Raw genomic sequence first — 27,954 nt, 5'->3', positions numbered from 1 at the left:
AGCCCAGTCCTTTGACTACCAAGCCTTTTCTGATCTCCCTCCCTCCTCCTTTTTCCAATTAATGTCCCTAAGAAGTACCATTGACATTTCTATAGGGGCCTCGAGGAAAACCAGGAGATATGGGGCCTGCTGGTCCTCAAGGACCCCCAGGAAAGGACGGGCCTCCAGGAATGAAGGGAGAGGTTGGACCTCCAGGAAATCCAGGGGAGAAAGGGGAGACAGGACAAGCAGGCCCCCCGGTAAGTGTCTGGACAACTGGCATCTTGCATGTGCCGCTGTCATCCTGACACAGCTTCTGCATGCCGCCAGCTGCTCCAGAGTTCAGAGAACCAAGAGTCACTTGTGGCGACTTGCCATGCCGCTCCCCTTATGAGGGCCGGTATCCTATAGTGTCCCCACTCAGAAGACCTGAGTCTGTGCCCTGGGGAAAGTCACTGAGCCCTGCAGAGCCTCTGTTTCTTGTGCCCTGTGAAAAAGACACAGGCGGGGCTATGAGCCTGCCTCTCCAGGAGCATGTGGAAGCCCTACCTCAGTAGAGTTTGCATGAATGCAAAGAACCCCTTGCCCATTCCATCTAGGCTGCTGACTTAGCCGAGGAGCTTCCTCTGAGCCTCAGTAGTATCATCTGTGAAGTGGCACCACCCTTGGACACCCACCCTTGGAGGAAGGGAGTCACGCATGCGTGCATGCCATAGATGGCACGTTTTCTCAGTGTGATGACTAGGAGCTTCACTGACAGAGCTCTTTGTCGATCTATAGGGTCTAGACGGCCCAACTGGGGAGAAAGGAGAACCAGGTGATGAAGGGAGGCCTGGAGCGACAGGATTGCCTGGGCCCATCGGGCTCCCGGGATTCACAGTAAGGCGAGAGGACCGGGTGTCAAGGGTGTCCACGGGCAGCTGCAGAGGAGAACACAGGCTCCTCACTGGGACCAACACCCTAAGAGTGCCCACCACTATGCCAGGCTTACACTAACCTAGGTCTCTCAGCTGCCCTGGGCTCCTGATTGGGTCCAGGGCTCTAGCCTCTTCAGTACACAATGTGGTGGCTTCTATCTCCAGGGGCTACTTAGCTGGAGTGCTGGACTTGGACATGGAATCCCCCCTTAGAACTAGAACGAGACAGGCATGTATGCATGCCATAGAGGGACACAGTTCCTCAGGGGGTACGCAGTTCAGCCAGCCTAGCAGCATCAGTAAGCCCTGGGTCCCAAAAACAGGGGTAGGGGGAGAAAGTGAGCAAACAAGGCAGGCACTGGGGAACACTTGAGGTTGACACCCTGCCTCTAACCACACATACCCACACAAACACCCACAGAGAAACACACAAACACACCCTCACATCAACATACCAGCCATCTACACACCAACATACCAACCACCCACACACACAAACACACCCCCACAAAAACACACCAACACACACCCCCAGAAACACACCAACCTCCCGCACTCCAACATGCCTACACACCAACACACCCACATCCAAAACACACCCTCATATCAACATACCAGCCATCTACACACCAACATACCAGCCACGCACACACCAACACACCCACACAGAAACACACCAACACACCCACACAGAAACACACCAACACACCCACACAGAAACACACCAACACACCCACACACCAACAAACACCCACACACACACACAAACACCCTCACATCAACATACCAGCCACACCCACACACAAGCACACCCCCATAGAAACACCAACCTCCCACATGCCAACATTCCTATACACCAACACACCCCCACACAAGCACACACACATAAAACACGCCTTCACAATATACTAGCTACCTACACAAACATCCTTAAACCAACATACACCCACAAAAACATACCCCCACACAAACACACCCATACACCAACATACCAACCACCGACCCACACAAACATACCCTCTCGCTAATGTACCAGCCACCCCCACACCAACACACCCACACACAAACACAAAAGAAGTAGAAAGAACCTCATAGTTCAGATGCGTGACTCAATAGACCCCGAAAGTGACTATGTACCCAGCTGGCTCAGGCCGGTTGGTGGCTCGTGGCTCATAACCTTCCAATGTGCCCACTTTCAAAATGAAAGCTGGGCCTCTGGGTTTGGTGTGGTCTCGTCCAGAAACCTTCACCCCTGTCCCGACCCCCAGGCTCTGGGATCTGAGCTATATTCACTCTCTAGCAGTGTACCACAAACCATCACAAACAGCAGCTTAAATGCCTCAACTTGATCACTATATATCCTGTGACTCAGGAGTTGAGGCCTGCATAGGCGGGTTCCCCAACCAGAGTCTCCTAAGGCCTCAGTCAAATTAGTGGTCACCTCTGTTCTTACTAGAGCCTCTGATCCTCTCCCAAACCACTTGTCATAGTAGGACTAAGTTCCCCAGCACCTACATGCCACCTATAATTCTCTGACACATGGCCCTCCCTGTAATGGACAATTCACCTCATATTAGCTTCCTTCTTAAAGGGCCTTTCTAGAGTCTAGATCTAGCAAGACAGAGCCATGTGCATGCATCTGTCTATGTGTGTATATATCTACAAGTCTTAGCATGTGTTATATGTATAACACACGTTATATACACATGTATGTATATAACACATATATGTGTGGTGTGTAACATGGTCACAGGAGTGGCAGGCATCATGATGCCACAAGTCTCTTTTGAGACTGAGAAACAAGTCACAATACCATCCTGCAGCCTGTCTGGCACAGGACCTACAGTGCTAGCCCCCACCTCCCAACACCACAGCCTGAGATCTGTGAAAATGGTTGTCACAAGGCCATCTTGCTCTGCTGTCCTGCAGGCTGGCTACCTATGTAGCCGCTCCAGGAGAAGCCCAGTCCTTGTAGCTTGTCACAGATGTGAGGGGTGGACCTGTGGTCAACCTCCTGGCTACCTGCTCTCACAGTGGTTTTGTTCCAATAGGGAGAGAAAGGAGAGGCTGGGGAGAAAGGTGACCCAGGAGCAGAGGTAGGTCAACCCGGCTCTTCTTTCTATGTGTTTGTCTAACAAGGGCATCACTAGAAATACCAATGTTTCTCCAAGTTGCTTAGCATCTGACTGGGGAAGGGTCTGAGCCCCAGAGCTGCCCTCCATCATGCAGTTTCTGCAGGATTCAGAGAACATCCTGGGGCCCCAGTAGACACAGGAAGATAAATACACCTGCCTGGCCCCGGCCACAGACTTTGTCATGAACTTTCAGAGGAATGCTTTCTAGAGAGGCAGGGTTCCTTAGGAGACGTCTCAGAAGGGGAGAAGAAGATTGAGGAACAGGCAGTTGCTATGGACATGGGCTGTGCAGAAAAATGGGTCGTGTTGTGTACATTTGCACAGAGGAAGCAACAGAGATCTTGGAGATGGGAGGGAGAAGATGTTTGGCAAGAAGGCCTGAGCAGTCCAGTAGCCACCCGACAGCAAAGCAAGAGACCACCAAGCTTCATAGTCCCCCACGAGCTCTCCTGGCCCGTCACCCTTTAATGTCACTGGCCCCGTCTGAATCAAGCAAAACGGACCTAATTGTACGCTACCACTGTTCCTTATTAAGAATGGGTTGCACCCTGAAGAACTGATCCTAGATTCTGGAAAAGCATTATACACACAAATGTCCCCCCCCCAGAAGTATTTCAAGTCAAAATTGAAAACAGACAGTGTCCCTAAAAAGAAGGAAGGGATAAAAGTCCTTAGGCTAATAAGCTCTTAGTAATAGCTTTGTCCATGGCTGAGGGCCTTTCTCATGCCAAGAGTGGCTTCCAGCCCAATCCAAGCAGACGGCTGCTCTCCAGCACAGCGGCCAGTGTTTCCTCGAGGAAGATGGCTCATAGAAGAACAAACCCAAAAATAGAAAAATCAGTTTTGCATCAACTAGAAAAGACTAGAAAATCAAGTTGTATTTACGCATCCTTGGAAGTACGTTAATGTATTCAGCAGTAGCTGAGATGTTCCAAAAGCTAGGGAGGAAGCCAGGCAAAAAATACAAGCAGTCCTCTCCATTAAATATAACAAATATATTGGTTTTCCTCCTTTAATTCTCTTTCACTTATAAACCATTTAATAAGTGTGTGTTGCTCTTAAACATTTAAAAGTTGCCATGCAGGTAAAATGGATTACGGGAGAGTACATAGGTGTCTAAAACATATTAAACAAGAGTAGTTCTCATAAGCTAGACATGGCACACGCTGGGGGATCTCTGTTATTTTGAGGCCAGCCTGGTCTACAAAGCCAGTTTCAGGACAGGCAGGGCTGTTACACAGAGAAACCCTGTCTCAAAAAAAAAAAAAAAAAAGAAAAGAAAAGAAAAGAAAAGACAACAACAACAAACAAAAGTACTTATGTTGTTTTTGTTTTTGTTTTGTTTCGAGGCACAGTCTCACTAAGTGGCTCAGGCTGGCCTTGAACTCACAGAGATCCACTGCCTCCTGAGGGCATCACCACGCTTGGTGGCGTGTGGATTTCTATATGCACTATTACGATCAGATCTATACATTATTTATAATAAAAAGTGTGCAGTGTGCATGCATGCCTGCCTCTGTGCGCGCGTGCATGTGTGTGTGTTTATGTGTATGTGTGTGCATGCGTGCATGCATGCGTGTGTTGCTGGAGATAAGATCTAGAGCTTTTATGCATGCTAGCCCAGTGCTCTACCACTAAGCTACAGCCCCAGTCCAAGTACTCTAGTACTCTAGTTTTATTTCTGTTGCTGTGACCAATTAAAAAAAAAAAAAGAGGGTTCCATTTAGCTCCCAATTCCAGGCTCTTTGTCCATTGATGCAGGGAAGTCAGGGTCAAGGAAACTGGAATCAGCTAGTCACGTCACATCCACAGTCAAGAACAGAGAGCAATGAATGCTTGCAAGCTCGCTCACTTAGCTTCATTTCTCCACCCAGGCAGTTCAGGTATTGTACCCAGCTTAGGGGATGGTGCTGCCCACAGTGAGCTGGCTCTTCCCACATCAATTAACCTATTAACCTATCACAGGCCAACCCAAGGGAATAATCCCTCACTGAGAACAAAGGCTGTGTTCTCTCCAAGATCACATGAGCAGAACCACCACAGTCTGAGGGACATTGGTGTTTTCTTATCCTGCCTAAATCCCTCTTGCTGCACCTGCCCTTGAAGGAAATACAACCATCACTGGCCTATCCGTTACAAACCTGGGGCCGAGCTAGTCTTGAAGAATATTCTTCAAGGACTTCTCAGCCTCCTCTGGCTTCAGATAACCAGTCTCAGCTCCCTTAGGCCAAGAATCTCAAACTCCCATGTCTACCAGATCCAGGCCACAGATGAATGCCAAGAGGCCAGAGTTGATGACAGCAGGGGGTGGAGTCCGGGCAGACTGGAGATCATGGCTTACTTGATGAGCGGGGCTCTTACTCCTTTCCTGGGCAGTCTGGGCAGTGCTTGCCATAGGTAGCATGGCACAAATCCAGTGCTAGCTAAATGGTGTCCCATGGTGGCCTGGCCTGGAGGAGTAGGTGTTCTGAAAACGTTTCCTGAAAATGTTTCTGGATTGACACTGTGGGAGACCAACAGTTTGCCCTGAGTCCCTGTGCTAAGTCTCTTTTAGGGTGTGTACTGGCCTGATCTTCAGTGGCAATCCTGTCATCCCGTGGCCTTAGCTGGACCAGGACCATAACAGAGCATAACACAGCTTCCCTTTGGTTTCTAGGTGCCTGGGCCGCCAGGGCCAGAGGGTCCTCCAGGACCGCCGGTAAGTGTCAAGAACTAGCTTTTCAGCCATTATGGTTAGACCTACAGTGTCCCCTCCTGTGGTAGTCACTGAGCTCACATCCTCCCCTCCCCATAATCCCTCCCCAGAGAGATTTTCACTTCTAGAACTCCTCCTCATCCCTCTCATCATAAACATGTCTGCTGGGAGGTGGCACATACCAGGGATCCCGGGCACTGCCTGGTTGACTGGCAAGGAAACCACAGGCTTGCTCTGTCAGGTGCCCTGCCTAACATTTATTTAACCCTTTCTATCAGATGTCTGTCATTGCCCCTTCCTCCTCCCAGTTACCTAGAAGTTTTGTTTTTTCTTTTTAAAGAAAGTGGCCCATTAAACTTTTCCAATTGGAGGCAAACAGAAGGTCTGGGACAGCTCAAATGAGCAGGTGTTGGTCTGCCCCTCTTCCTGGTCCATGACGCTCTTACACTCTGGGTCATCCATTGTACTAACGCAATACTGATAGTGGACACGGTTTAATGAACGTTCTGTGTCCCATATACTAAGTGCTTTGCACACTTCCATTTTCACTGATGATACCTCCTCTTCCTCTCATGAGACTTGGAGTTAGCCACAGAGAGATTTTGTACCAGCCCCTGGCTGGGCAGATGGTTCTGACTCCATCCCAGGAAGCCCAAGCTTAACCCACGTCCACATTCCCTTCTACCCCTCAAGAGCTGAGACTACGCATCCCCCACCCTTGCCCATCTATGGTCATTTACACGAGTCGTTCTAATGTTCCTTGTTCTGATCCCAAACACAGGGCCTCCAAGGTATTCCAGGACCAAAGGTAAGGGACGGTCATGCGACAGATACTGTGGGTGGGATACACTTCTGAGACCTAACTGATCTGTCTCCCTAAATGGCACCACCCAATAGGCCAGGCCTTCAGGGCAGAATGAAGTCCAGTAGTCCCTCTGACATCCACTGCTGACACCCAACCTGCTTTGGAACGTGAAGTTCCCCACCCGCCTCTTGAACTCCATGGAGTGGCTTGCTTAGCAGATGATCAAACTCTTGCCCCATCTCTCCAGAACCTTCCCTCACCCTTAAGGACGGCAAGACTGGCACCCCCAGCCTCCAAGACCCCAAGGAAAAAGCTGATCTGTCAGCAGCGGACCCCTTCATTGACTGCTCTGAACTCCTTTTCCTGCAGGGAGAAGCAGGCCTAGATGGCAGTAAAGGAGAGAAGGGCTCCCAGGGAGAAAAAGGAGACCGGGGGCCTCTGGGATTGCCTGTAAGTACCTTGGAGCCACGAGTCTTCTGGGAGGAGCTGAACTGGGTATCCCTCCCCAGGCTTTGCTGCTGAGCAGAGACAGGGAGGACGCTGCTCTGTGCCTAAAGTTCTGAGCGTTCCATTCCAGTGTGCTGGGTTGTTCTAGTGGGAAGGAGTTCAGGCCCTCAGCGTCTTCACCAAGTCTCATCTTAGTGCTAACTGAGGTAGAGTCCGCATCTGAGGAACAATCTGGAGAACCAGAAAGGCCTGAGGCCAGCCACAAGGCCCGCTGGGCCTGACTGGAAGCCATAAAGGTGTGCTCTGAGAGGGTAAGCAGAGAACACTTGAGGTTGTTGGTGCCGTGAAGGTGGGCAACGGCTAGTCTTTTTCCCCTATCTTCCCCAAATAGCCCCAAAGGAGACCTTAGCTCTGTTCTCTTATATGCTAGTTAGTCACAGCACCCAGGCATGGACAGTGTCATCACTATGGTCCCCGCAGGCTGAAGCTGTTCCCACAGCCCTGAGCTCTGAGCCTTCCAGAGCCAGAGGCCCCCTCATCAGCGTCTGAGGGCTGCTTCAATGCTTCTGCCTGTCTAGAGGTATAGCCCGGGCTGACAGAATCTCTGTCCCATTCTCCCAGTGGCCTGGTGACTCTTCACATGTCACTGGCTCAAAAGGTGTCAGCAAACAAACCGTCTTGTTATTTTCTGGCAGTCACTTGGGGTCACAGATGGTTAGTGGCCAGACAGCCTGAAAGTTGCTCACCTACTGAAGCAACAGGGGGCTTCCTTTGTCTCCAGCTCCAGGCCAGTCCCTAACCCCAGGCAGCTGTAAACAGCAGAGGAACCAGGGGAAACTAATACGGTCACCGCAAACACACAGCTGAGGCCAAAGGGACAGTTTCTCTCTCACTGGCGAGGCGAGCATAGGAAGGTCTGAGGAGCTGACTCGCTTGACAGACCACGGAAAAGTGAAGGCTTTAGCAGATGTTTTCCCACATCAGAAGCCGTGTCTGGAAGCACCTTCCCGACCCCTTCAACCACAGGTCACCTGTTGTGACCTTCAGGGCCCCAACAACCCCAAGAAACGGGAGAGGCTTCAGTTAGGGGTACCCAGGCCAGTAACCCAGCAAAACCTACAAAACAAACAAAAAAACCATAAGCTTGTTCCTAGAAGGCAGTTCACGAGGACTTTGCCGGAGGCAGTTGGGATCGGCAGTGATTGTGGTGCCCTGGAGATTAAATAGTCCTTTCCACGGGCAGCGGTCGCTTAGCTCAGGTGACCTTGGCCTTAGAGGGAGAAGAGCCCAGCATGTTTGAATCTTTCAGCTGGATGCCTGGCATTTTATAGGTAGCTGTCCCATCTCCTGAGTGAGTATTGATGCCAGGGCTCACCAAGGGCCAGGGTGCTTTGGTCCATGCCCCCTGACTCAAACCCCCCAAGTATACTTGGGAGCAACATTGTATCTGCACAGTGGCTGCTCCAGGCTGCACCTGGATGTCAGCACCTGCGTGGTAGCAGGTAGCAGTGTCTTCATCTCCAGGCCTGTCCTGCTGACGTCCCTCTCCCCCGACTCACTTAGTCAGTACACTGTGCGGTCTGCTGGGAGCTTTCCAAACATGCCTTGGCCTGAAGCCCTCACTCTTGGAGAGTTATGCAACTGAGCCGGCATATATGCCTGTATATATGTATTTCGAACAGAACCCCAGGGGAGGCAGCACGGGTACAGCCAGAGTTCAGCCCCTCAGCTCTAGCTTGGGGTCAAAGTCGGTCCCCAAATAGGAGGGCTCAGTGCTGAGTACAAAGCCGTGTGGTCGCATCCTACCCAATAATGCCCTTTCCCAGGATGATGCACTCCGTCGTCCAGTCTCTTCCCCTCACCTACCTGACCCCTAAGGCTTGTTTCAGAGTCTCAGTTGGAAGCAGTTTTCAAGAAGCCCAACCCCCAAGGCCACTTTAGACCCCCGCACTAGGAAAAAGGCCCCGTTCCCACCCTGAGTGTGTCCACAGATTGGCAGCCGTAGACTCTGATCCTGTTAGCTCCTAAGCCTCGGCCTGTAGCAGGACACCTGTTTACAAGCATGCGAGTGTTTACAAGCAAGCTTGTGTCAGAGAAACGGCAAGCACAGTCCATTCAAGGGCTAGCTCCGCTTGCCCACATGGAGCAGAGCTAATCTGCTTCTACTCGGGTTTAAAAGCCAGTGCTGGGGCCAGCGAGAGGGTTAAGTGGGTAAAAACCAGTTGCTGCTGAGCCTACAAACCTGAGTTCAGTTTCTGGAACCCCCATGGTAGGAGAGAACCAACTCCCGTAAATTATAAGCACGCACACTAAAAAAATAGGAAAACAATTCTAACTGCTCCTAAGGGTTATGAGGTGCAGAATGGCCTATCTCTATAGGGGTATCAAGGACACTGGGCTAGCATCCCTCTGGAATACCCTTCGTGCAGTCTGCCCTGGGGAGAGAACATAGCTCTGGGTCCACACGTACCTCTAGGAGTCCAGACATACGAATTCCTTCCTGCGCCCCCTTCCTAGAGCACTAAAGCACCCTGGGAAGAGAGGTTCCTGTGGGGTGAAAGGAGAGCTGTGGAAAGTCAGAGTATCTGTCCTCATGGTTCACGCCAACTCAGCAGCCAGCCACAGCCCTTGGTGTTGCGTGTTCCTGTCCGTCTCCGTGTAAACACACCCACTGTCCTCTCGTTGTTTACAGCATTTGTGTCTGTCTGGAGTCATGGCTTTACTCACCTCCCCTCCCCCATTGTCTCCTTTTTCTCCTCCCCTCACCCCCCTTCCCTTTCTTTTGGTCACACTGTGCCCTTCGTCCAGGGAGCTTCAGGTTTGGACGGCAGGCCTGGGCCACCGGTGAGTGTCATTACTCCATCGCCCCACCCCCGCCCCATCCTGTGATCCCTCTTGTCTGTCCTGCTGTGGCCTTGTTCGCTCCCCCCACCCCCAACCCCTGCAGTGACAGGGATTGTGTTTTGTCCTGCCATAGACACCAGAAAGTACCCCCCCATGTCCACATTAGAAATGCCCTTTCAGCCATCTTGGTCACAGTGAATGAGCACTCAGGGACCCTAGGACATGCCAAGCATGGGCAGTAAAAGTTACTCTAGCACCAGTGACCGTGATGCTGAGACCAGCCTGGGAACCCTACCCTGGGGATTGAGCCAAGATATGTCCCTGGCAAACACAAGTGTCTGTGTGTGACCTTACACTGTACTGTTGTCATACTGTGACGTCTGTCCATCTCCTGTCTGCCTGTGAGCCTCCTGGTCACATGTAGTCACCCATCCTAGAGTTTTGCATGGGAGCATAGAGGAGGCCTTATGGGAGGAGTATGGAGGAGCTTGGGGGCCCGTATCAGCTCAGTGTCCTACGGGTATGATTTAACCACACAGTGGGTGGCACCCAAGCCACCCTGCAAGCACAAGGGATCTGTAACAGAGCAAGTGAAAGACCCCGGACTCTCTATTACCCCATCCCTCCTGATTCCAGACAAGAGTTCTTGCTTTTCATCAGCAGACACAAAGCTCTGAAGGGCCGCAGGAAATGCCCTTCCACTTTGCCTGCCCTGTGGAGTTGCTAGCATTGGTTCTGCTCCTACTTCGCAGTTAAAAGCCATGTCAGGGTTGTATGCCTGGCCACTTGTAGCCAACCAGCTACACCTTGATGACTGTTTCTAGGGCCCATCACTGAGTGGGCAGAGCTAGTGTTAGCTGGCTGGAGCGCCACAGGGAGAGAAGAATCCTAGTTGGTTCCCTTTATGGAGGAGAAGATATTCAGGCAGGTTGTGGGGCAGAGCCTAGAGCTCTCAGAAGTAGGAAGAACACCCACGTGACCCGGCAGAACACCATCCTACCAAGTGCCAATTCTGTCTCCTTGTAAGAGCGAGCCACGGAGCACCCTGTCTGTCCTTCAGCAGCCGGAGGTCAGAGCCAGCGTTTGCCCGTTTATCCGTGGAGGCCTTGAGACAGGTTCCTTAGTTGATCTAGATTTACAAAGGGGAACTGAAGCCTGGGTCACTCTGTGGAAGCCTTTCAGTGCTGAGGAGTCTGGAACACGGACCCTGAGTCATGCTCTGAGTAAGCCGCCACTGTGGTCTGAATTCTCTCTTCCTCTCCACTGCACAGAGGACACCAAGAACTCTGTTTTCTGAGACAATAATCTGCATTCTCTCATATGCTTGCCCCCTGCCTTCCCCAACCACGCTCAGAGTACCGGACAGCATCCTCCTAGGCCCAGCCCACAGTCTGACTGAGTAGGGACACAGAAATAGAGATTTGGACTAGTTTGGATGTGCAGATAGAAGCCTGGGAAAAATCCTTGCTGATTCTGTAGCAAGCTCGACTCTGACTCTAAGTAAATGCCAGTGCACTACACTGCCTCCCAGCTCCCTGGGACCCTCAGTTAGGAGAGAGCCTGTTCCTACTCCCTGAAGGCCAGCGTGGTTCTGACACTGGCGGATACTAACTCATGACCCTGTCCCTCAGGCCTGGGAATCTGGGGTCTGCAGTGGGTTGGGGGAGGGGTGCTGGATGGCCCTCTCACACCTGCCTCTAAGTGTGTCTCCGCATCGGTCTCTGTGGCATGAAGACTCTCCCGCTGCATGTGGAGCTGTGACAGCAAGGGGGTGCCAGCCCTAACCCCCCCACTCCTGGTTTGGGGTCACCTCTCTCTCCAGTGCTCATTGGTGGCAAACCAAAGCAACTGTTCTTCTGGTTCAGCCTTGGCAAGCTTGGCTGTGATGTAAGAGGTTTTCCTTCACAAATCTGGCTCTGAGGAGGGGGAAGGAACTCTCCTTCAAGGCCCCTAAATCCAAAACAGATAGTGGTCCAGTCAAATGGCCTCCTTGAACAAGCCTGGCTTTGCCAAGCCTGAAAACCGGGGCTCAGGCTTTGCACATCTTCAGGTCCTGGGGTGGGATTCTCGGGGCTTCCCCAAGCTTTACCTCAGCTTTTGTTTCACCTCCCCAGGGTACTCCAGGACCAATCGGGGTTCCAGGCCCAGCCGGACCAAAGGGCGAAAGGGTGAGTGCTCTGTGACCTGGGAGCTTGGGAAGCCAGGAAGGAGAATTATACCAAGCTCCTTTATCCCTTGCTCCTGGGACCCAGCCCCAGGGTCCCCTTCTCCTTCACTCATGGTTGTCCTCATAGCAGCCTGGAGGAGGAGACAGAAACTTGGGCGAGATGGAAAAGCTCCTTCTCTGGTGCCCTGCCACAGTGTCACTCAGGGATGCAGGATCCCTTGTTACTCAGGAATGCAGGTCTGGCACACTCATCTAGAGAAATGGTGTGGAACAGAAGGGGATTTAGAACGTCCCCAGAGGACACCCATAAGTCAGAAAACCAGGGTGCTGGGCAAGGTTCTCACCATTAGTGTTGTGTAGCCACGGCCAAGTTGCACAGTCTCACAGAATGGGTGAGTAAGAGGACAGAGGTAACAAGAATCAGCTCAGCGTGGGACGACTCTATTCCCCTCAGCCAGCCAGGTTCGCACATACCCAGCAGGATCGGTCCTTCCTAGTGGGCAGGCTCCGTGCCGAGCCGCCCCCATGGAGCATCTGTGACAGTTCTCTGTCCACACCTCCCTCTGCCCTCTGCTGTCCCAAGAGAGGCTTGTGGTGGGGAAGCAGTGGATTCTACAGAGATCAAGAGCCTCTCTGAGATCACTGGGGAAAACCAGGAGAGCCGCTCCAGGATGATGACACGGGCTTTGGAGAAGAAATCAAAGCTCTTCCCGGTATCTCTGGGCCCACTGTCTGGTCTCCTCATTGTGCTGCCTAGTTCTGTCAGGGAGCAGGCTGGACAGGAGAGCCAAAAGAAGGGCTCTTAGACCACACCGTGCCTCTCACCACTTCAGTTCCCTAGGGCTCTTGCAAGAGTCCATGGAGATTTTCCCCTCAGGGAATAGAAAGTCATCATGGAAGTGAGTCAGCGTGGCGGGGAGGACTCACAGGGCATCTTTCTCTCTTTCAGGGCAGCAAGGGAGACCCAGGGATGACGGGACCAACAGGAGCAGCTGGGCTGCCTGTGAGTCTACAGGGACTAGAGCACCCCATTTCCCCTCTCTTCTCCCAACTAGAAGCAGGATCGAAGTGCACATCCCAGATTCTGGAACCCATACGTGTGGCTGAAGGAGAAGCTGCCCAGAATTAACCGGGATGAGCTAGAAGTCCCTGAGGGGCATTGCAGGGGACAGGTGCTCACCACAGGGACCATCACACGTGTGACAGCATGTCTGGAACCTTCCACTGTAGCCCCTGCGCTGTGCAGTAGGGTCCCGAGTGGCTATGGCTCCATTTCTGCCGTCCAGGACGGACAGCCTCAGATCCAGATTCCCCACAGCACAGAAAGGAGGTTCTGGCCTTGAAGTCTGAGCTTGCCTCTCCATCTGCAATGCATTTGCCTGTAGCTTTGTTACAAAAGCCAAGTGGCTGTCTCACGGAGCCTGGATTTTGTTTCCCGTCCACCCGTGGTTCATGTGACTAGACAAGTGTGTCTGTGCTGGTCACCACTTGACACTTATTCCTCTACGGCATTCTGCACCTTAAAAGATGCTCGAAGAAGCTGGGAAGCAAGGACCTGGCGAGAGAGCCATGGGGATATTCAGCCCAGAGTAGTCCACACCCATCCCTGAACGCAGCATAAACCTCACCCCTCGTCCCATGAATAGTTCCCAGAAGAGCACAAGTACAGGCAGGACAAGGGCTACATGCAGTGAAAGAAAGCCAAGAACCTTGTCCATGGGTTTACTTATAAATCCATGTGCCTCTTGGTCCAATTCCTTGACACATGCCCTTCTGTACGATGGGAATCATGAAACCCATCTCCACTGAACTGAAACTCATCAAGCGACATTTTCTGAGCCCGAAGGAAGGACCTTATGGCCGTTTTCATGTTTTCCCATTAACATGTCCTCGTTTTCTCTGATTTAACGCAGGGTTTACACGGACCACCCGGGGACAAAGGAAACCGGGTAAGTCTGAGCCCTCGCACTCTGGATCTGGTTACTAATGTCTTCATGACGGGATGGGATGATCAGTTGGAGACTCCTGACCTAACAGGACAAATAGTCTTCCCCTATAAATCATTCTCAATTGAAAGGCTTTCTAGCGAGGGGCTCCATGCCATACATGCAGTGGGCCTGAGGCCCAGTACTGCGGTTGAAGCCAGTATTTCTCCTCATTTCCAGAGAGGGCCGAATGGATCCCACAGCAGCCATCAGATTAGCATCCAGTAACAGGAGCCTCCCGCCAGCCTGCTCTGTGTTGCCCTGATAACCGGCCTCTTAGTGATATTTTTAGACCCATCGTCACCTCATCTTTGCCTCCTGAAACTGAGATTTGTCAGGCATTCCAGGCCACTGGCGACTGAGAAAATAAATTCCAGCTCTGAGAACAGACAGCCCAGCCCAACCCCACCCCCCAAAAGAGTACCCCAGCTGCTGTTTCTCTTGGAGCCTTGGCAGAGAAGAGAACGGACTGCACCCTCCAAATCCTCCCTCCTCCCCTTGGCTCCTGCATTCCCCAGAAGCCTCAGAAGGATGTGTTAAGTGTCCCCAGTACCATAGGTATATAATGATCATGGCCATTTGGGTGCAGCAGCAATAATCTTAACTACATCTGGCCAAGAAATAGCCCTTTCCATCACCTGCTCCAGGGCCCATCTGTGAGCAGTGCACACACCCTCCATAATAGTTCTCAACCTGTGGGCCTCGACCATTTGGAGGTCAGATGACCTTTTCAGAGGGGTCGCCTAGGCCCAACAGAAAACACAGATATTTACATCACAATTCATAACAGTAGCAAATGAAAGGGAGTAGCAACGAAAATAACTTTATGGTTGGGGGGGGTCACCACAATATGAAGAACTGTATTAAAGGAACATAGCATTAGGAAGGTTAGAAACCGCTCCCCTAGAGGACCAAGAGCATCCTCCAACAGGCAGTAAAGTTCAGGGGGGTGCCTTACACGTCGGGGAACAGAAGGAACAGGCAAAGGGCCACTGTCCGAAACAATGGGATGTGGCGAATGGAGTCTCCCCGTGAGACCCAGGCAGAGTGCATGGATTTTAGAACCTGGCTGATCTTTGCCCATTGATAGTGGTCAGAACATGTTCCAGGAACAGAAGTCTGTATGTGTCTATCTGGCACCAATTAAATCCATCCTCCTTGATTTAAGAAGTATTGACTGGGCACTTCTAAACCCTTAAAGCCACACAAAAGCAAGTCTCAACTTGTTCCCTAAAACCTCCGAAGAAGTAAGAGGAAGCAGGGCCACCCCTACAAACTGTCGATGGTGAGCCTGCGTAGAATCCACTACAATGAACTTTCAGCTGTGTGGCTGGTCTCGGAGTCTACCAAACCTGATCGTTCCGTTTCTTCATCGGTCTACGGACCTTCCTAACTCCTAACCACCTAACTCCTAATGAGTTCTAACTCTATTACACTCAGTTTGCACTTTTCAAACCTGTTTCTTAAGACTTTCTCTGTTGGCTGGAGGCACTTGGTCACTTGAAATGAAGGTCCGAAGAGAGGAGGCAGGGTCAGCGAGGGACCCTTGTTACAGAAGGGGGAGGATGAGAAAAAAAATGGACCAGGCTGCTCTTTCCGATGCCAAACCACCATCCCTAGAGGCCCCAGGGATTGTGGGAAAGTCTTCCTTTTCCACTTCCCCTTCCTGCTCTTTTATCGCTTCCCTGCATCCTAGCTATGTGTCTCCACCAGAGTCGAATTCAGGAGCTGAGGGTGTAGCTCAGTTGGTAGAATTGTTTGCTTTGAGCCCCAGGTTCCGGTTTAATCCTGCACAAGGCTCGGCAGGTGGCAGACACCTGCAATCTCGGACCCCAGGTGGGGTGTGAGGCAGGAGGAGCAGGAGTCACGCTCATCTCTGGCTATGTATTATCTGAGGCCAGCCTGCGACCCTACCTCAGAGATCCAAAAAACAGAGGGTCAAGTTCAGAAAAGCAATGAGGCACAGTGAGAAGGGCCAGATGATCTGCCCCGAACAGCAGGCTTCAAATCAAGGACCAACTGATTTTTCCCACCCAGCAGTCAGTTCTCAGGATACCAGATGTACTGGTACCTCATCCGGGCTCTGAGCCACCAGCCCTAACAGCCCAGAGGGAGGTATAGGATGCACTTTGATCCAGGAGACGAGGCAGAGGCTGAGGCAAGGTTCAAAGTGTCACTGTTACCACCTGGGAGGTGACGCTGAAGATAGCCAGTACCCCGTCCCCGTTCACCTGAGTTTAGGAGAGTGGCTGCCATAGGCAGCCCTCAAAATTTGCCCTCAATGAACTCTGCCTTTGTCAGGCCTGGGAAATCCATTAGAAATCTGTTCCACCTCACCTGAACCAAGACACAACCTCATGATTTTACTGTTGGGTTGCCAACATGGCCTCACAGAGAGGCTTGCCACCACTTCAATTCCCACATGATAGAAAGAACTGACTCCCATTAGCTACACACACACACACACACACACACACACACACACACACACACACACACACACATATTATACTACTGCATGTCATGCCCCAAACTGGTCCTACACCTCTTTCCTGTTCATGAAATGAGGGAGGAAAGTCTTTGTTACGATGGCCAAAGGCAGAATCCAAAACCAGAAGCTTACTAAGGACACACAAGACCATGGAATGGGGGCTCTGCCCTCATCTCTAGGGGGACCCTTCTCCCACACATGCTCTACCGTGTCTCTAAGTGGCTCAGTGAACTCGGCCCAGGAGTCATACTTACAACAAAAACTCTGGTCAGCGCTAGACAGGGCACCTCAGGCCCACGATCTGAGCATTTGGGAGGTAGAGGCAGAAGGATCAGGCATTCACGGTCCCCAACTAAATATCAAGTGAGAGGCTAGTCTGGTTATAGGAGAAGACTCAGTTGAAACAACAGTGAGGGGGGAGGGGTCAAAGCGTAAGGTACTGTCACTCTGGCAATGTAACTACCAGGACGTGGGTTGTTTGCGTGCTACCACCGAGCTGCCTGCAAGCCAGCAGAAAAAGTCCGAGCATGCTGAACCCGCTTCTACCTCTGCTGTGTCTGGGGATGGGGGGATGTGTGGGGTGTGCATGTCTTGCTTCTTGGATCCTCTGCCCCTTCTTTCTCTCCCTCTCCAGCCTCTCTAGCCTCGACCTGTCTCTCTCTTCTATTTCTTCCTCCTTTCCCTCAACATGTGCACCCACTAAAACCCCACAGCCCTCATCCTTCCTCCACCTTCTGGCTTATGTCTCCTGAAGTCAGTCCTCCACATTCATCAGGAATGTGGGTCACTGTCTTCTCTGCCCCGCTCTTACCAGCTGGATCTGGGGGTGGGGGCATCTCTTGTACGTTCTACTCTGGGATGGGCAGGAGGGGACACGTAAGTAAAGCAGTAGCTCTGGAATCTTCCAGAACACATGATGACCTTCTGACCTTCAGGCAAATCTTCTAAGGCCTAGAACCAACCCTTCAGCAATCCTGCCCATATTCTTCATTGGGAAACTACACACGACTCAGAGATGGGGACTACATTCCTAAGGACACCTACCTCTAAGGACACAGACCTAGGTCTTCCCATTCCAAAGAGCTAGTGCCCCAGCTTGCCCACACTAAGGGAATATCATGCCCAGGCCTTTTCATTGGTGGGGGATTTCACTGCCTGGGCACACACTGGTCAGCACTCATCATTCTGAAAAACCATTCAAAGTAATAATGTGTGGACAAACTATAGCCATCCGCTGGAATAAAAAACAACAACAACAACAACAACAACAACAACAACAAAAAAAAAAAAAACCCACCTGGGTTCATATTCAAAGATCTGGGGGAAACATCAGAACTGCAGTCACCTCTAAATGCAGGAACACCACAGACAGGACAAGACCCTCTTGGGGAGCATTTGTTCCCATATTAGTTACTAGGAGACCGTCATCACCACAGTTGGCTAAAACCAGCCTCCATTACTGAGTAATATGGTACCCCACCAGGAGTTCTCAACCCAGAGTTCAAGATTAAATGCTCGAAAAGGTAGCAGGTACACACACACACACACACACACACACACACACACACACACACCATCATCATCATCATCCTTTGCTGGGCTTAAGATCAGCAAAATTGGGCTGGAGAGATGGCTCAGTGGTTAGGAGCACTGACTGCTCTTCCAGAGGTCCCAAGTTCAAATCCCAGCAACCACATGGTGGCTCACAACCACCTGCAATGATATCTGATGCCCTCTTCTGTTGTGTCTGAAGAAGGCGACAGTGTACTCATATACATAAAATAAATAAATCTTTAAAAAAAAAAAAAAGATCAGCAAAATTGGCCACCCCAATCCTGGGTGACCTCTTCCACTTCGGCTCAGAGATGCCCCTGCTCCTGCCTCCCTCCTCCTCTGCTAAAATCCTAGGTCCTTGGAGCTGGGAGGTGGATGTACCCCATAATCCTACCGGAATGCTAACTTACTTAAGTCTACTTTCCTGTCTGACCTTCTATGTATCATGTTTTCTCTCTCTCTGATGTTAACATGTGAACGATTCTAAAATTTTGATGATGTGTTATTGTTTCTCCCCCCCTCTTACCTCGGACTAAACCATTGCTCACAGGGGGAGAGGGGGAAGAAGGGCTCTAGAGGGCCTAAAGGGGACAAGGGGGACCAAGGAGCACCTGGACTAGACGCCCCCTGCCCACTGGTATGTCTTCTGTTTCTCCCTCGAATTGTTCTGAGTTTTTTCCACAGGGTTGCAGGTTGGAAACAGAAGAAGCCAAAAGCATTGAGGAGCTGAGCTCCACAGATGCCACCAAGCCTGTCTGTGCCTTGGCAGTCCTGCCTGCAGAGGGTGGGCCTCAGAGCCACAGCTGCAAGCCATTCTGCTAAATCCCTGGTCTTTGAGTCCCCATCCTTTGAAGATTCAGAACAATGGATGGGTGGAAAGGAAGGGAACCCGCAGGGTTTGGGTAGAAGGTCTCAGGCTCTGTCCCCAGCGTGCTTTGCAAACCCACCATAGTGTTTATGGCATGCAGATTTGCAACCTTTGTGGCATGGCCACCTCTTTTGGCCTGCAGCTCTCAATGTCCTCACTTAGGTCAGGATGCAAGACCCCAGGTTAGTCTCCTGAGTTCTATACTGTGTAGAATAAGGTTAGACAGGGGGCTTTTCGTGTACTGCCCAGCTAAGCATGGACTACTATATCCATGCTCTTATGCCCAGTCAACCAGCTAAGACCCAGGGAGCTGCAGACCAAAGATCAGCAGATAGCCCCAAGCAGCCTCCCAACAAGCCAGCAACTGATGATCGTGGCGCATCAGCCTGGCTTCTCCAGAGACCTCTCAAAGCACTAGAAGCTCTGAAAGGAGAGCGGGCCGCTGTCAAGCTGCGGTTGTCTGTGGTTGCGCCTGGAAGGGATTGCAGTGCAGGAGAAGCTGGCTGTGTGTCATCGATGCACCTTCCCTTTCGTGTGTCATAGCCTCGGGGTCTGCGTCCTGGCCAGGGTAGGACTGGACCTGTCCCACTCCGCAGCTGGAGGTGGCTGACTCTGACCTCAGTAATCACCGTGGTTGGTTTTATGAACAGGGCCACCGAGGTTTTAAAGGAGAGAAAGGGGAACCGGGGCTGCCAGGGCTGGACGGACTGGATGCCCCATGCCCTCTGGTATGGCATTTTCCTCCTTGTGTGGCCAGTTTGGGCTACCCCACGTGTGTGGTGTGTACCTGTGTGCCTCCTGCTTCCCTTGTTCTGCTCTCCGGGCTCCTCCTTACTGCTGCTTCCTGGCCAGGAGTCACCCTGCCTAGAGCATTAGTGGCTCCCAGCCGTGTTGTGCTTTGCATGCGATGTGCCCAATAGCATTCTCTTGGCATCCTCCTGCAACTGCTTCTGAAGCACCACCCCATCATCCTGCCCACCCCAAAGCCAATCCTGGCTGCATTTCGTCCTCATTGCCTGAGGATTGCTTCTAGACCCCTCTGGAAGCTAGGGGAGTGAAGGAGTTGGGCAGGTTTTTAGAACCGTTTAGGTTTTTGTCTCCACACGGTGCACTTAGCCTCGAATACGCACACAAAACAAAACACAGAAGTGAGCTGACGGTCACCCTTCCTCCCCTGCCCAGACTCCCCCACGGTTTGGCAGGGGACATGGGGTGCGCTTCTGGACAGAGAAGTTCTATAAGGTAGCAGTAGAGGCCGCCCTGTCTATTCTTCCTGACTAGATCCCCGCATCATGGCCCAGGCGTCACCATCAGAACTGGATTATAGTATCAGATGCTAAAGGCCCAGAAGGCCCTGTTTAGTGTCTTGTCCTTCATCTTAAGATAGCTTACTCTGAAGAGAGAAGTGGAAAGGCCTCCCGTGTAGTTAGGAAGAGGCAGTGGTGGCCAAGTACCCCTGAGATGTCTGGAGCTGAAACTCAGGAGCTGGTTTCCCCCACACCTGGTCTTGCTCTGGATGGTGACTGACTTCCTAAGTATCTACAGGATCCTCTCAGCTAACTGTACAAGAGACAAAAGGCAATGCTGACCCTGCAGGCACGGGTCTAGCCGTTCCTCCTTGCTTTCCATTTCCCCAGGGGATCCGGAGGCAGCTGTCACCACCCAGTTTCCCAGCCTCAAATCTCCACCCTGTCATTCTGGAATTCTCTTTGGATGATACAGTCCCTTGAAAGGATGTCTTAGGCCACAAGCACAACAGAGCCAGCACAGGTCACGCGCTCCGGGTAGCAAGCCTGCTGACACTGTGGCCTGCCCTCTCACTCCTAGTGTGCAGCATGCATGGTGGATGCCTTTCTCCATATGACTCCAAAGCACTTCCACTCATTAAAACTGGGTCTTTCCAGGACCTTAGTTGTGCCCTGCCCCCACCCCAACTTTCACTCCTCCACACCCCTGCCGTCTGTGCACTCTCAGCTCTGCAAAGGCACCTAGCCTTTCTCTGCCCTCTGCCTACTTTTCCGCTGCACTGTGCCACCATCCATGTCCCGAGGGAAATGCCCTCAAAGCCCCCTCTCCTCAGAGTTAGTGTGAAGTGTGCTATACCGCGGCAATGGGATGACTTGGCATGGCCTGGTGGACTGTGAAGGAGACAGAAGGTCACCATGAAACTGAAATGCATGCCCCCTACAGGAAGTCCTTCCCGAGCCCAGAGGGAATATATATCATTTGACTCTTCAAAATGATATCTTTTCCAATAATGATGTGTTCTTTGTCTTGGACTGGCGGAAGTGGGGTGCAGGAGCTACTGACAAAACTTTAACGCATGCTAGGTTTGGGCTGGGGCAATACCTGTGGCATGCTGGGTGATTGGGAGGTCCTGCTGGGTGGGGGAGGAAACCCTAGAGACTGTAATTATAGGATGGGACTGATACCTAGACCTCTACTTCTGGTCCAGCTTGGCCCTCCCCTCCAGCCTGGCCTCTGATGTGCTAGAGAGACCAGAATGTCAGGCCTAAGAAGCCTTGTGAAAGTTCCCTTACACAGGCAGTACCCCAAGGCTGCTGCTGCCTTGCCTCAGAAAGCACACAGTTGCTTCCCATCCTGACACTCCATTTCCCCCTGGAAAATCTCCCTGTGGCTGTCTGTCCCTTACTACCCCATTCCCACCCATTATTGGCCATTATCTGGGGCTGTTTGGATGACACCTCCCATTGCTCAGGAAGAGAAACAAGCTCAAGCAGGCTGCGGAGCATGGAGAAACTGTCCCATCCCCCTTGCAGAGGAAGGCCAGGAGGCCCATGTGCTGAGTTCTTAGCGCTCCACTGAGTCAGAGCCGTGGGCATCTGTGCTGGCCAACCCCACGGGCCACAGTAGTCCCTCTCAGCCTTGCCCTTAGTAATGCTACACTGGGCATTTAGCCAAAGGGGATAAACAGTAGCATCTGAATGTTCCCTCGTCCAAGATTCTGACCCAGAGCCAAGAATAGAAACAGACAACAGTGGATAGGCCATGTCCCACTGAGGCTAAGGAAATGTTTATGTCCTTGTCACCTGTCTGTTCAGCCAACCATCTCAAGAGCCTAAGCATTCTCTGCCTCCTTGCAGGGAGAAGATGGCTTACCAGTCCAAGGCTGCTGGAACAAGGTAAGATTCCCAGAAGGCCATGCGGCTCCAGGTCAAAGGTGCAACTCTTTTCCAGCAGTGCCGTAAAGTTGGCAGTTTCCCACCTGCTTTTCCGCAGATGAGACAGGAAAATGTGGGTGGGTCAAAAAAGGTGCTACCTCACCAGCGGTTGGCGAGTGGACAGGGGCGGGGCATTAAACATCTTCTCTAGGCACCCACCTGCTGAACAGACATTTTAAGGGACTAGGTGTGCAGATCAGTTGGTAGAGTGTTTGCTTAGCATGCACAAAGCCTTGGGTCTGATCCGCATCGCTGCATAAATCCCGCATGTCGGTAACAAGTATGCAATCTCAGCACCCACTCACCTAGGTGGTGGATGTATCCCTGAGCCAGGTTTAAAATGCTGTTGGCATTTGTCCTCGTTAAAGCAGACAGCCTAATACTGTAGGGCCATCCCTCTCGGCCACAGCTCCCAAGTCACAGGACTCCCCAGCCTAAGGGCAGAAGCCTACCTTAGTCCTCAGCATGGTCTGCAACCACACAGAGAGCAGCCGAACATCTGTGCCATCTCCCTGCACCTCCCCACTCCCTCAGCGTCTTCTCAGCCCCCACCACCATCGACTAAAGTTATCAGTATGTCTTCACTGTAGGGTTCAAGACCCGACACTCACAAGACTTCGTACTTAGCAAGCCCAGCCCTGCGCCTGTAACTCAGAATTGCCCAAGGAGATGGCTTGCACCCCGTGCCCCAACACTTGAAATCTTGTTGATGTCCAAGACTGGGGCGAGTAGGGAAACAAGCCGTCAGATGTAGGCTGAACACCTGGCTACTGAAAGCATTCACAAGCCAAGGAAAGGAAAAGTTCAGCTTTGCAGGGGCGATGCCTCCCCAAGAATCTGCACTCACTCAGTACTTCATCCATGAATCCATTAAATAAGACCCTCCCCTATCCCCAAAGATACTCCTGGTAGGCAGGGAGCGGAACATGCGGCGCTTAGCAAGGGAGCCACAGCTGCTGTCCAGAGCTACAGCATGTTGGAGGAGCATCTAAAGAAGCCTAGGTCTGCTGGTTAACACCAGAAATAACTTCTAGGCATATGGAGTGAATAGCATGGTTTCCAAGACAGCATAGAAAGACTGCCCTCTAGTGGCCGCAGGAGGGAGTAGCTTCAAGGTGAAAGGGGGGGGTTTCCTCCTGGGGGTGGGCGTGTCTTACATTCCAGGCAAGGGTCTTCCCTCTAGTGAGTTTAATAGCGTTCTACGCTTTCCTATCAGAGGTTCTGGGGAACTGAAGACAAGCCCGCCTCCTCTCCTCCAGGGGAGTCAGCATTCAGGGCTCTTTGAAACTAACTATTCGTTGTTCCGGTTTTGTTTTGCAGTGATGCCTCTAACCTCGGACTGGCCTGTGTGTGTTTGTATATAGGATATTTATTTTTATACAGTTTCACCTTTGGAAAATGCCCAAACTATGATACATCTTACAGATCATTAAAAGAGAAAGAAGAAAAGCCTGCATATTTTGTACAGGAAATAACCCCTTTCCCTTTTGTTTACAAGACATTTTTTTTTGTATAAATCTGTTTCTAATACACTTTCTGTCTGTGTGTCTGCTCCTAATGTTGCATGATATTTGTGCACACTTATTAAATATCACAGCTTAATAAATTATTGTGTGATGGTGCCAAAGGGGCCTTGTCTGCATAGGGGTGCTGCGAGCTTACGTGTGAATTCCCAAAAAATGTGGAGGTCCACGGTGTTTGCCAGACGACATGTGTCTGACAATATTTTAAACTTTAACTGACTTTCATTATTATAAAAAAAATAAAACGTGGCAATTTCACGATCCTGGTTAATCTCTAAATTAAATCCATTCGGTCTTGTGCAAGCAGGAAATCTCAAAAGCGGGAACTTTCAGAAGTATGGAGCAATATTGGGAAATTTTAGCTTCAACAAAAGGACAGTGGAGACTTGATTAGGACATTTTCCTTATGTCGTAGCCCAAACTCACTTGAGTACTGAGAGTTCAGCCCTACCGAGGACCCGGGAGGTGGGGGGTGGGGGACGGCTGCAAAGCGGACTTACGCATTGCTTCAGGTTTGGGTAGGGCTTCTGGTGGTACCCTCTGTCCTATTTCTGTTGCTGTGATAAAATACCGTAACCCAAAGTGGCCTAGAGCAGCAAAGGGGTTGATTTGGGCGAGAGAGTCCATTATGTCAGGGAGTGGCAGGAGCAGGAAGCTGTTCACATTTCATCTGTACACAGGAAATAGGAGAACAGGAAGGAAGGGTCCAGGCCATAAAAACCTCAGAGCCCACTCCAGTGAGGGACTTCCCTCCGTCAGCTCTACCTCTTAAAGGTTCCATAACCTCTCCAACGGCGCCACCAACTGGAGGTTTCTGGCCATGATGTCTGCAGATCCAAGTACAGCTAGCTGACAGAGAGGGCTTTGCCTCGCCTGACATTCAATTCCAGCTACGGAAAAATCACCCCCCCCCCGACCCCCCCCCCAAAAAACACACGCTAGATCTCAGCCACATTCGACAAACCTCGAGTTGTTTTATTTTGTAGGAAATGGGGGGTGGAGAGGTAGAAAGATGACTCAGTGGCTTAGAGCACCCCTATGGAGCACAACCATCTGTAACTCGCGTTCCAAGGGATCTGATGCCTCCTCTGACCACTGTGGGAGCCGAGCATGTATGTAGTCCCCATGCATACATGCAGGCAAAACATTAGTACACATAAAGTAAATGAGTGCTTTTAAATTTCTTTTAAAAAGAAGTGGCGATGCTGGGCTTAAGGATGGATCCGTCGGTACTGTGCCTTCTGCACGAGCCTGAGTGCGTGCCTGAGTTCGGCCCTCAGGACCCATGTTAAAAAGCTAAGTGTTGAGCCTGGAGAGATGGCTCAGGGGTTAAGAGCATTGACTGCTCTTCCAAAGGTCCTGAGTTCAAATCCCACAACCACATGGTGGCTCACAACTGTCTGTAATGGGATCTGATGCCCTCTTCTGGTCTGAAGACAGCTATAATAAACAATAACATAAATATAATAATATAATAAAAAGCTAAGTGTTGGGCTACAGGCTTGGATGCCCAATGCTCAGATGTACATCCCCCAGCCTTGCTAGCCAGCCAACTAGCTTAGCCTAATCAGAAAGCCTTAGGCTGGTGAGAGACCCTGACTCAAAACACAAGGTGGATGGGTCCTGAGGGTCAGTGCCTGAGGTTGTCTGCTAGTGCAACACATGTGTCCAAACACACACACATACACATATATGTATATACATACATATATACATACACACATGTATGCAAACATATACACAAATACACATACATACAACATATACATGTACATAAATACACATATGTATATGTATACAGACATATACACAAATAACATACATACACAGATGTAAACACACATACACCTAAATACACATATATAAATACATATGTACATGTACACACATATACACAAACACACAGATATACACAACATATATATGTGCACATAATATAAATACAGACATACACATATGTATGATATACATAAATACATATACATACACATATACAACATATACATGTACATATATATAAATACACACACATATGTATACAGACATATATACATAAATACACACAGAGAGCTGTCAAAAGGCTGAAGTATAAAGATTTCAAATCTAGGGCCAACTTGGGTTGCATAGTAAAGCCCTGTTTCAAGAGAAAGAGAGAGAAAGTTACATTGTTTTTCAATCACAGGGCCTGTTTGATAAAGGTCTCAGGAAACTGCCTCCTTTTTTCCCTTCATCTTTTCTCCATTCTCATATCTGTTTGTAGCATGTGTATATGTGCATGTTTGCATGTGTGTGGATATATGTGTGGGTGCCTGTGCATGTAGCAGGTGTGTGGGCATGTGGAGGCTCTAAGTTGATGTTGGGACTCACTCAATCCCTCTTCCCTCATATTCGAAGGCAGAGTCTCTCCCTAGAGTCCAGAGCTTCCCAATATGGCTACCTTCTGTAGTTGGATCGCTCTAGGGGATCTCATGTCTCTGCTTTGAGTCTGGGAGGCTTTCTGTGTGTTCTGGGGACCCAGCAGTTGCCTTAACAGCCTCCAGTTGGTCTGATGAGCCCTCTCAGGATGGCCCCATGACCCCGCCCCAGCTTCTTTCCCATCAGCCCAGTGGCACGGACTCCGGACTTCTGAGTATTCACTGTGTGTATACTCAGAAGCAAAATGTAACAAAGACTGCAGCCAGCAACATACCTGCCTTTCTACCCACAGCCACAAAATAGAATGTTCTATATTTTTATGGAGGAAAGAACCCACATAGCAAAAGTGCCCAGCCCTCCAAAGCCACATGGCCCATCTCAGGTTGTACTTTATTGAAACTGGCCCTCGCCCTGACTTGGGGCTTACCCAGTTCCAGCACCAACTTCCCCACTTTCTAGTGAGGACCTAGAAACTCAGAATGCCACCGGGTGTTCAAAAGGTCACTGTCTAAATGGAGTCACAGCTCAGCGACGACTTCAGCAGCAGAATAAGAGTGGACCCACACAGGAACACACCCCTCCCATTACCACTGATCAGAGCATTAGGGGGCCTGAGGATAGAGAATCTGAGGGCAGCATGCATTACAGTCTCTTGTCTTGAAAATTAAAAAAATATATTTATTAATATATTTCAATAATTTTAATCAAATATTTTAAAATTTTATTTAATAAATTTAATGGATTTGTTATAGAAATAAAATATTTAATTAATAAATATTTGATTTACTTTATATAATTGATATATTTAATATATAGAGAAGTGAATATATAAATATAATTAAAAAGAAATAAAGAAAGAACATGAACCATATGTAAAAGGAGAGGAGCGGGTGCTGTAGCTCAATAGTAGGACGCTTGCCTAGCGCTTGAGAGGCCCGGGGTTCAATCACCAGCACCACATTAAGAATCAAAGAAAAACCTGAGCAACAATGGCTGGAAAGCAGAGCGATGACATCCCTGTTACTAAGGTGAGGCCCCACATGCCATTTCTCGCCTAGCTGTGGAGTCTCCCTCTTCCTGGCTGGTGACACAGGTCACAGTCCTGTGTGCATAAGCACACTGTCTTTCCATGTCGTTGCACCCCCTTTGGTGCCCCTCAGCCAGGAGGCCCCTTATCACTCACAGGCCATTGGGCTGCACCTGAGCCCTGACCTCAGCCTGCTTCCCCCACCCGGGCTTCTCTATTTAGATCTTAATTGTGTTGAGTACAGCGAAGGGCCCTGATTCTGAGCAGATGGGTACAGTCAGAAGGGCGGGTGTGGTTGCAGGGAGACTCTGGTGCACTGCAGAAGTCATCAGAAAAAGGTGATTCTGAGCCGAGGGGTGCAGCTCAGAGTGCTTGCCTAGCACATGCTCTGCTGCCTTAGTTTGGTTTTATGGCTGTGAAGAGCCAGGAACACTCTCTCCTACACTGGGTGGAGCTTGAGCATAGGACCTCAAACCCCACCCCCACCGTGACGCACTTCCTCCAACAAAGCCACGCCCACTCCAACAAGGTCACACCTCCTAACTAGTGCCATCCCATGGACCAATCATATTCAAAACCACCACACCTGTGGTCCGTCCCTAGCACTGTCGAAACCCAATCTGGTTGATGCCTGACTGGAATCCTAGCACTTGGGAGGATGGGGCAGAAAAGAAACTCAGAAATTCAGGATCATCTTCAGCTATGTAGTGTGTTTGAGAATAGCCTGGGCTACATGAGACCCTGTCAAAAAAAATACAAGGAAAAGGAAAAAGCAGCTCTTGAGGTGCCTACTCTATTCTTGGAATTGAACAGTTCCAGCTGCTGCCCGCCCAGTGCCTTCGCTCTGTGCTCTGTCCACTGCAGTGGACATATTATCTGATATCATCTACATCAGTGGCTCTCAGTTTTCCCAATGCTGC

At 50.5% G+C, this 27,954-nt stretch overlaps 1 protein-coding gene across 51 annotated transcripts in view; it reads left to right on the top strand.

Annotated features, from left to right (window-relative positions):
- The window catches only part of Col13a1 (collagen type XIII alpha 1 chain), a 140,074-nt gene extending 116,224 nt beyond the window's left edge, over window positions 1–23,850 (top strand). For 23 of the 51 annotated variants that reach the window (XM_087598210.1, XM_087598212.1, XM_087598208.1 and 20 more), the window contains 12 exons: window positions 96–239; window positions 760–858; window positions 2,948–2,992; window positions 5,688–5,729; window positions 6,508–6,534; window positions 6,901–6,981; window positions 11,937–11,990; window positions 12,939–12,992; window positions 13,903–13,938; window positions 18,570–18,656; window positions 21,992–22,030; window positions 23,390–23,850. In XM_087598210.1, coding sequence (XP_087454336.1) covers window positions 96–239; window positions 760–858; window positions 2,948–2,992; window positions 5,688–5,729; window positions 6,508–6,534; window positions 6,901–6,981; window positions 11,937–11,990; window positions 12,939–12,992; window positions 13,903–13,938; window positions 18,570–18,656; window positions 21,992–22,030; window positions 23,390–23,392 — 711 coding nt within the window. In that variant the 3' untranslated portion in view covers window positions 23,393–23,850. Of the gene's footprint in view, window positions 1–95; window positions 240–759; window positions 859–2,947; window positions 2,993–5,687; window positions 5,730–6,507; window positions 6,535–6,900; window positions 6,982–9,786; window positions 9,823–11,936; window positions 11,991–12,938; window positions 12,993–13,902; window positions 13,939–18,569; window positions 18,657–19,537; window positions 19,616–21,991; window positions 22,031–23,389 lie in introns of all 51 variants that reach the window. The other 28 variants (XM_087598202.1, XM_087598200.1, XM_087598201.1 and 25 more) reach the window with 5 other exon arrangements.
- The last annotated feature ends 4,104 nt before the right edge of the window (window positions 23,851–27,954 follow it).

The sequence above is a fragment of the Rattus norvegicus genome, chromosome 20 (genome assembly GCF_021556685.1).
Source record: "Rattus norvegicus strain SHRSP/BbbUtx chromosome 20, alternate assembly SHRSP_T2T, whole genome shotgun sequence".
NCBI lineage: Eukaryota > Metazoa > Chordata > Mammalia > Rodentia > Muridae > Rattus > Rattus norvegicus.
The sequence above is the reverse complement of the archived record's forward strand: the minus strand, read 5'-3'. Positions and strand labels throughout refer to the sequence as shown.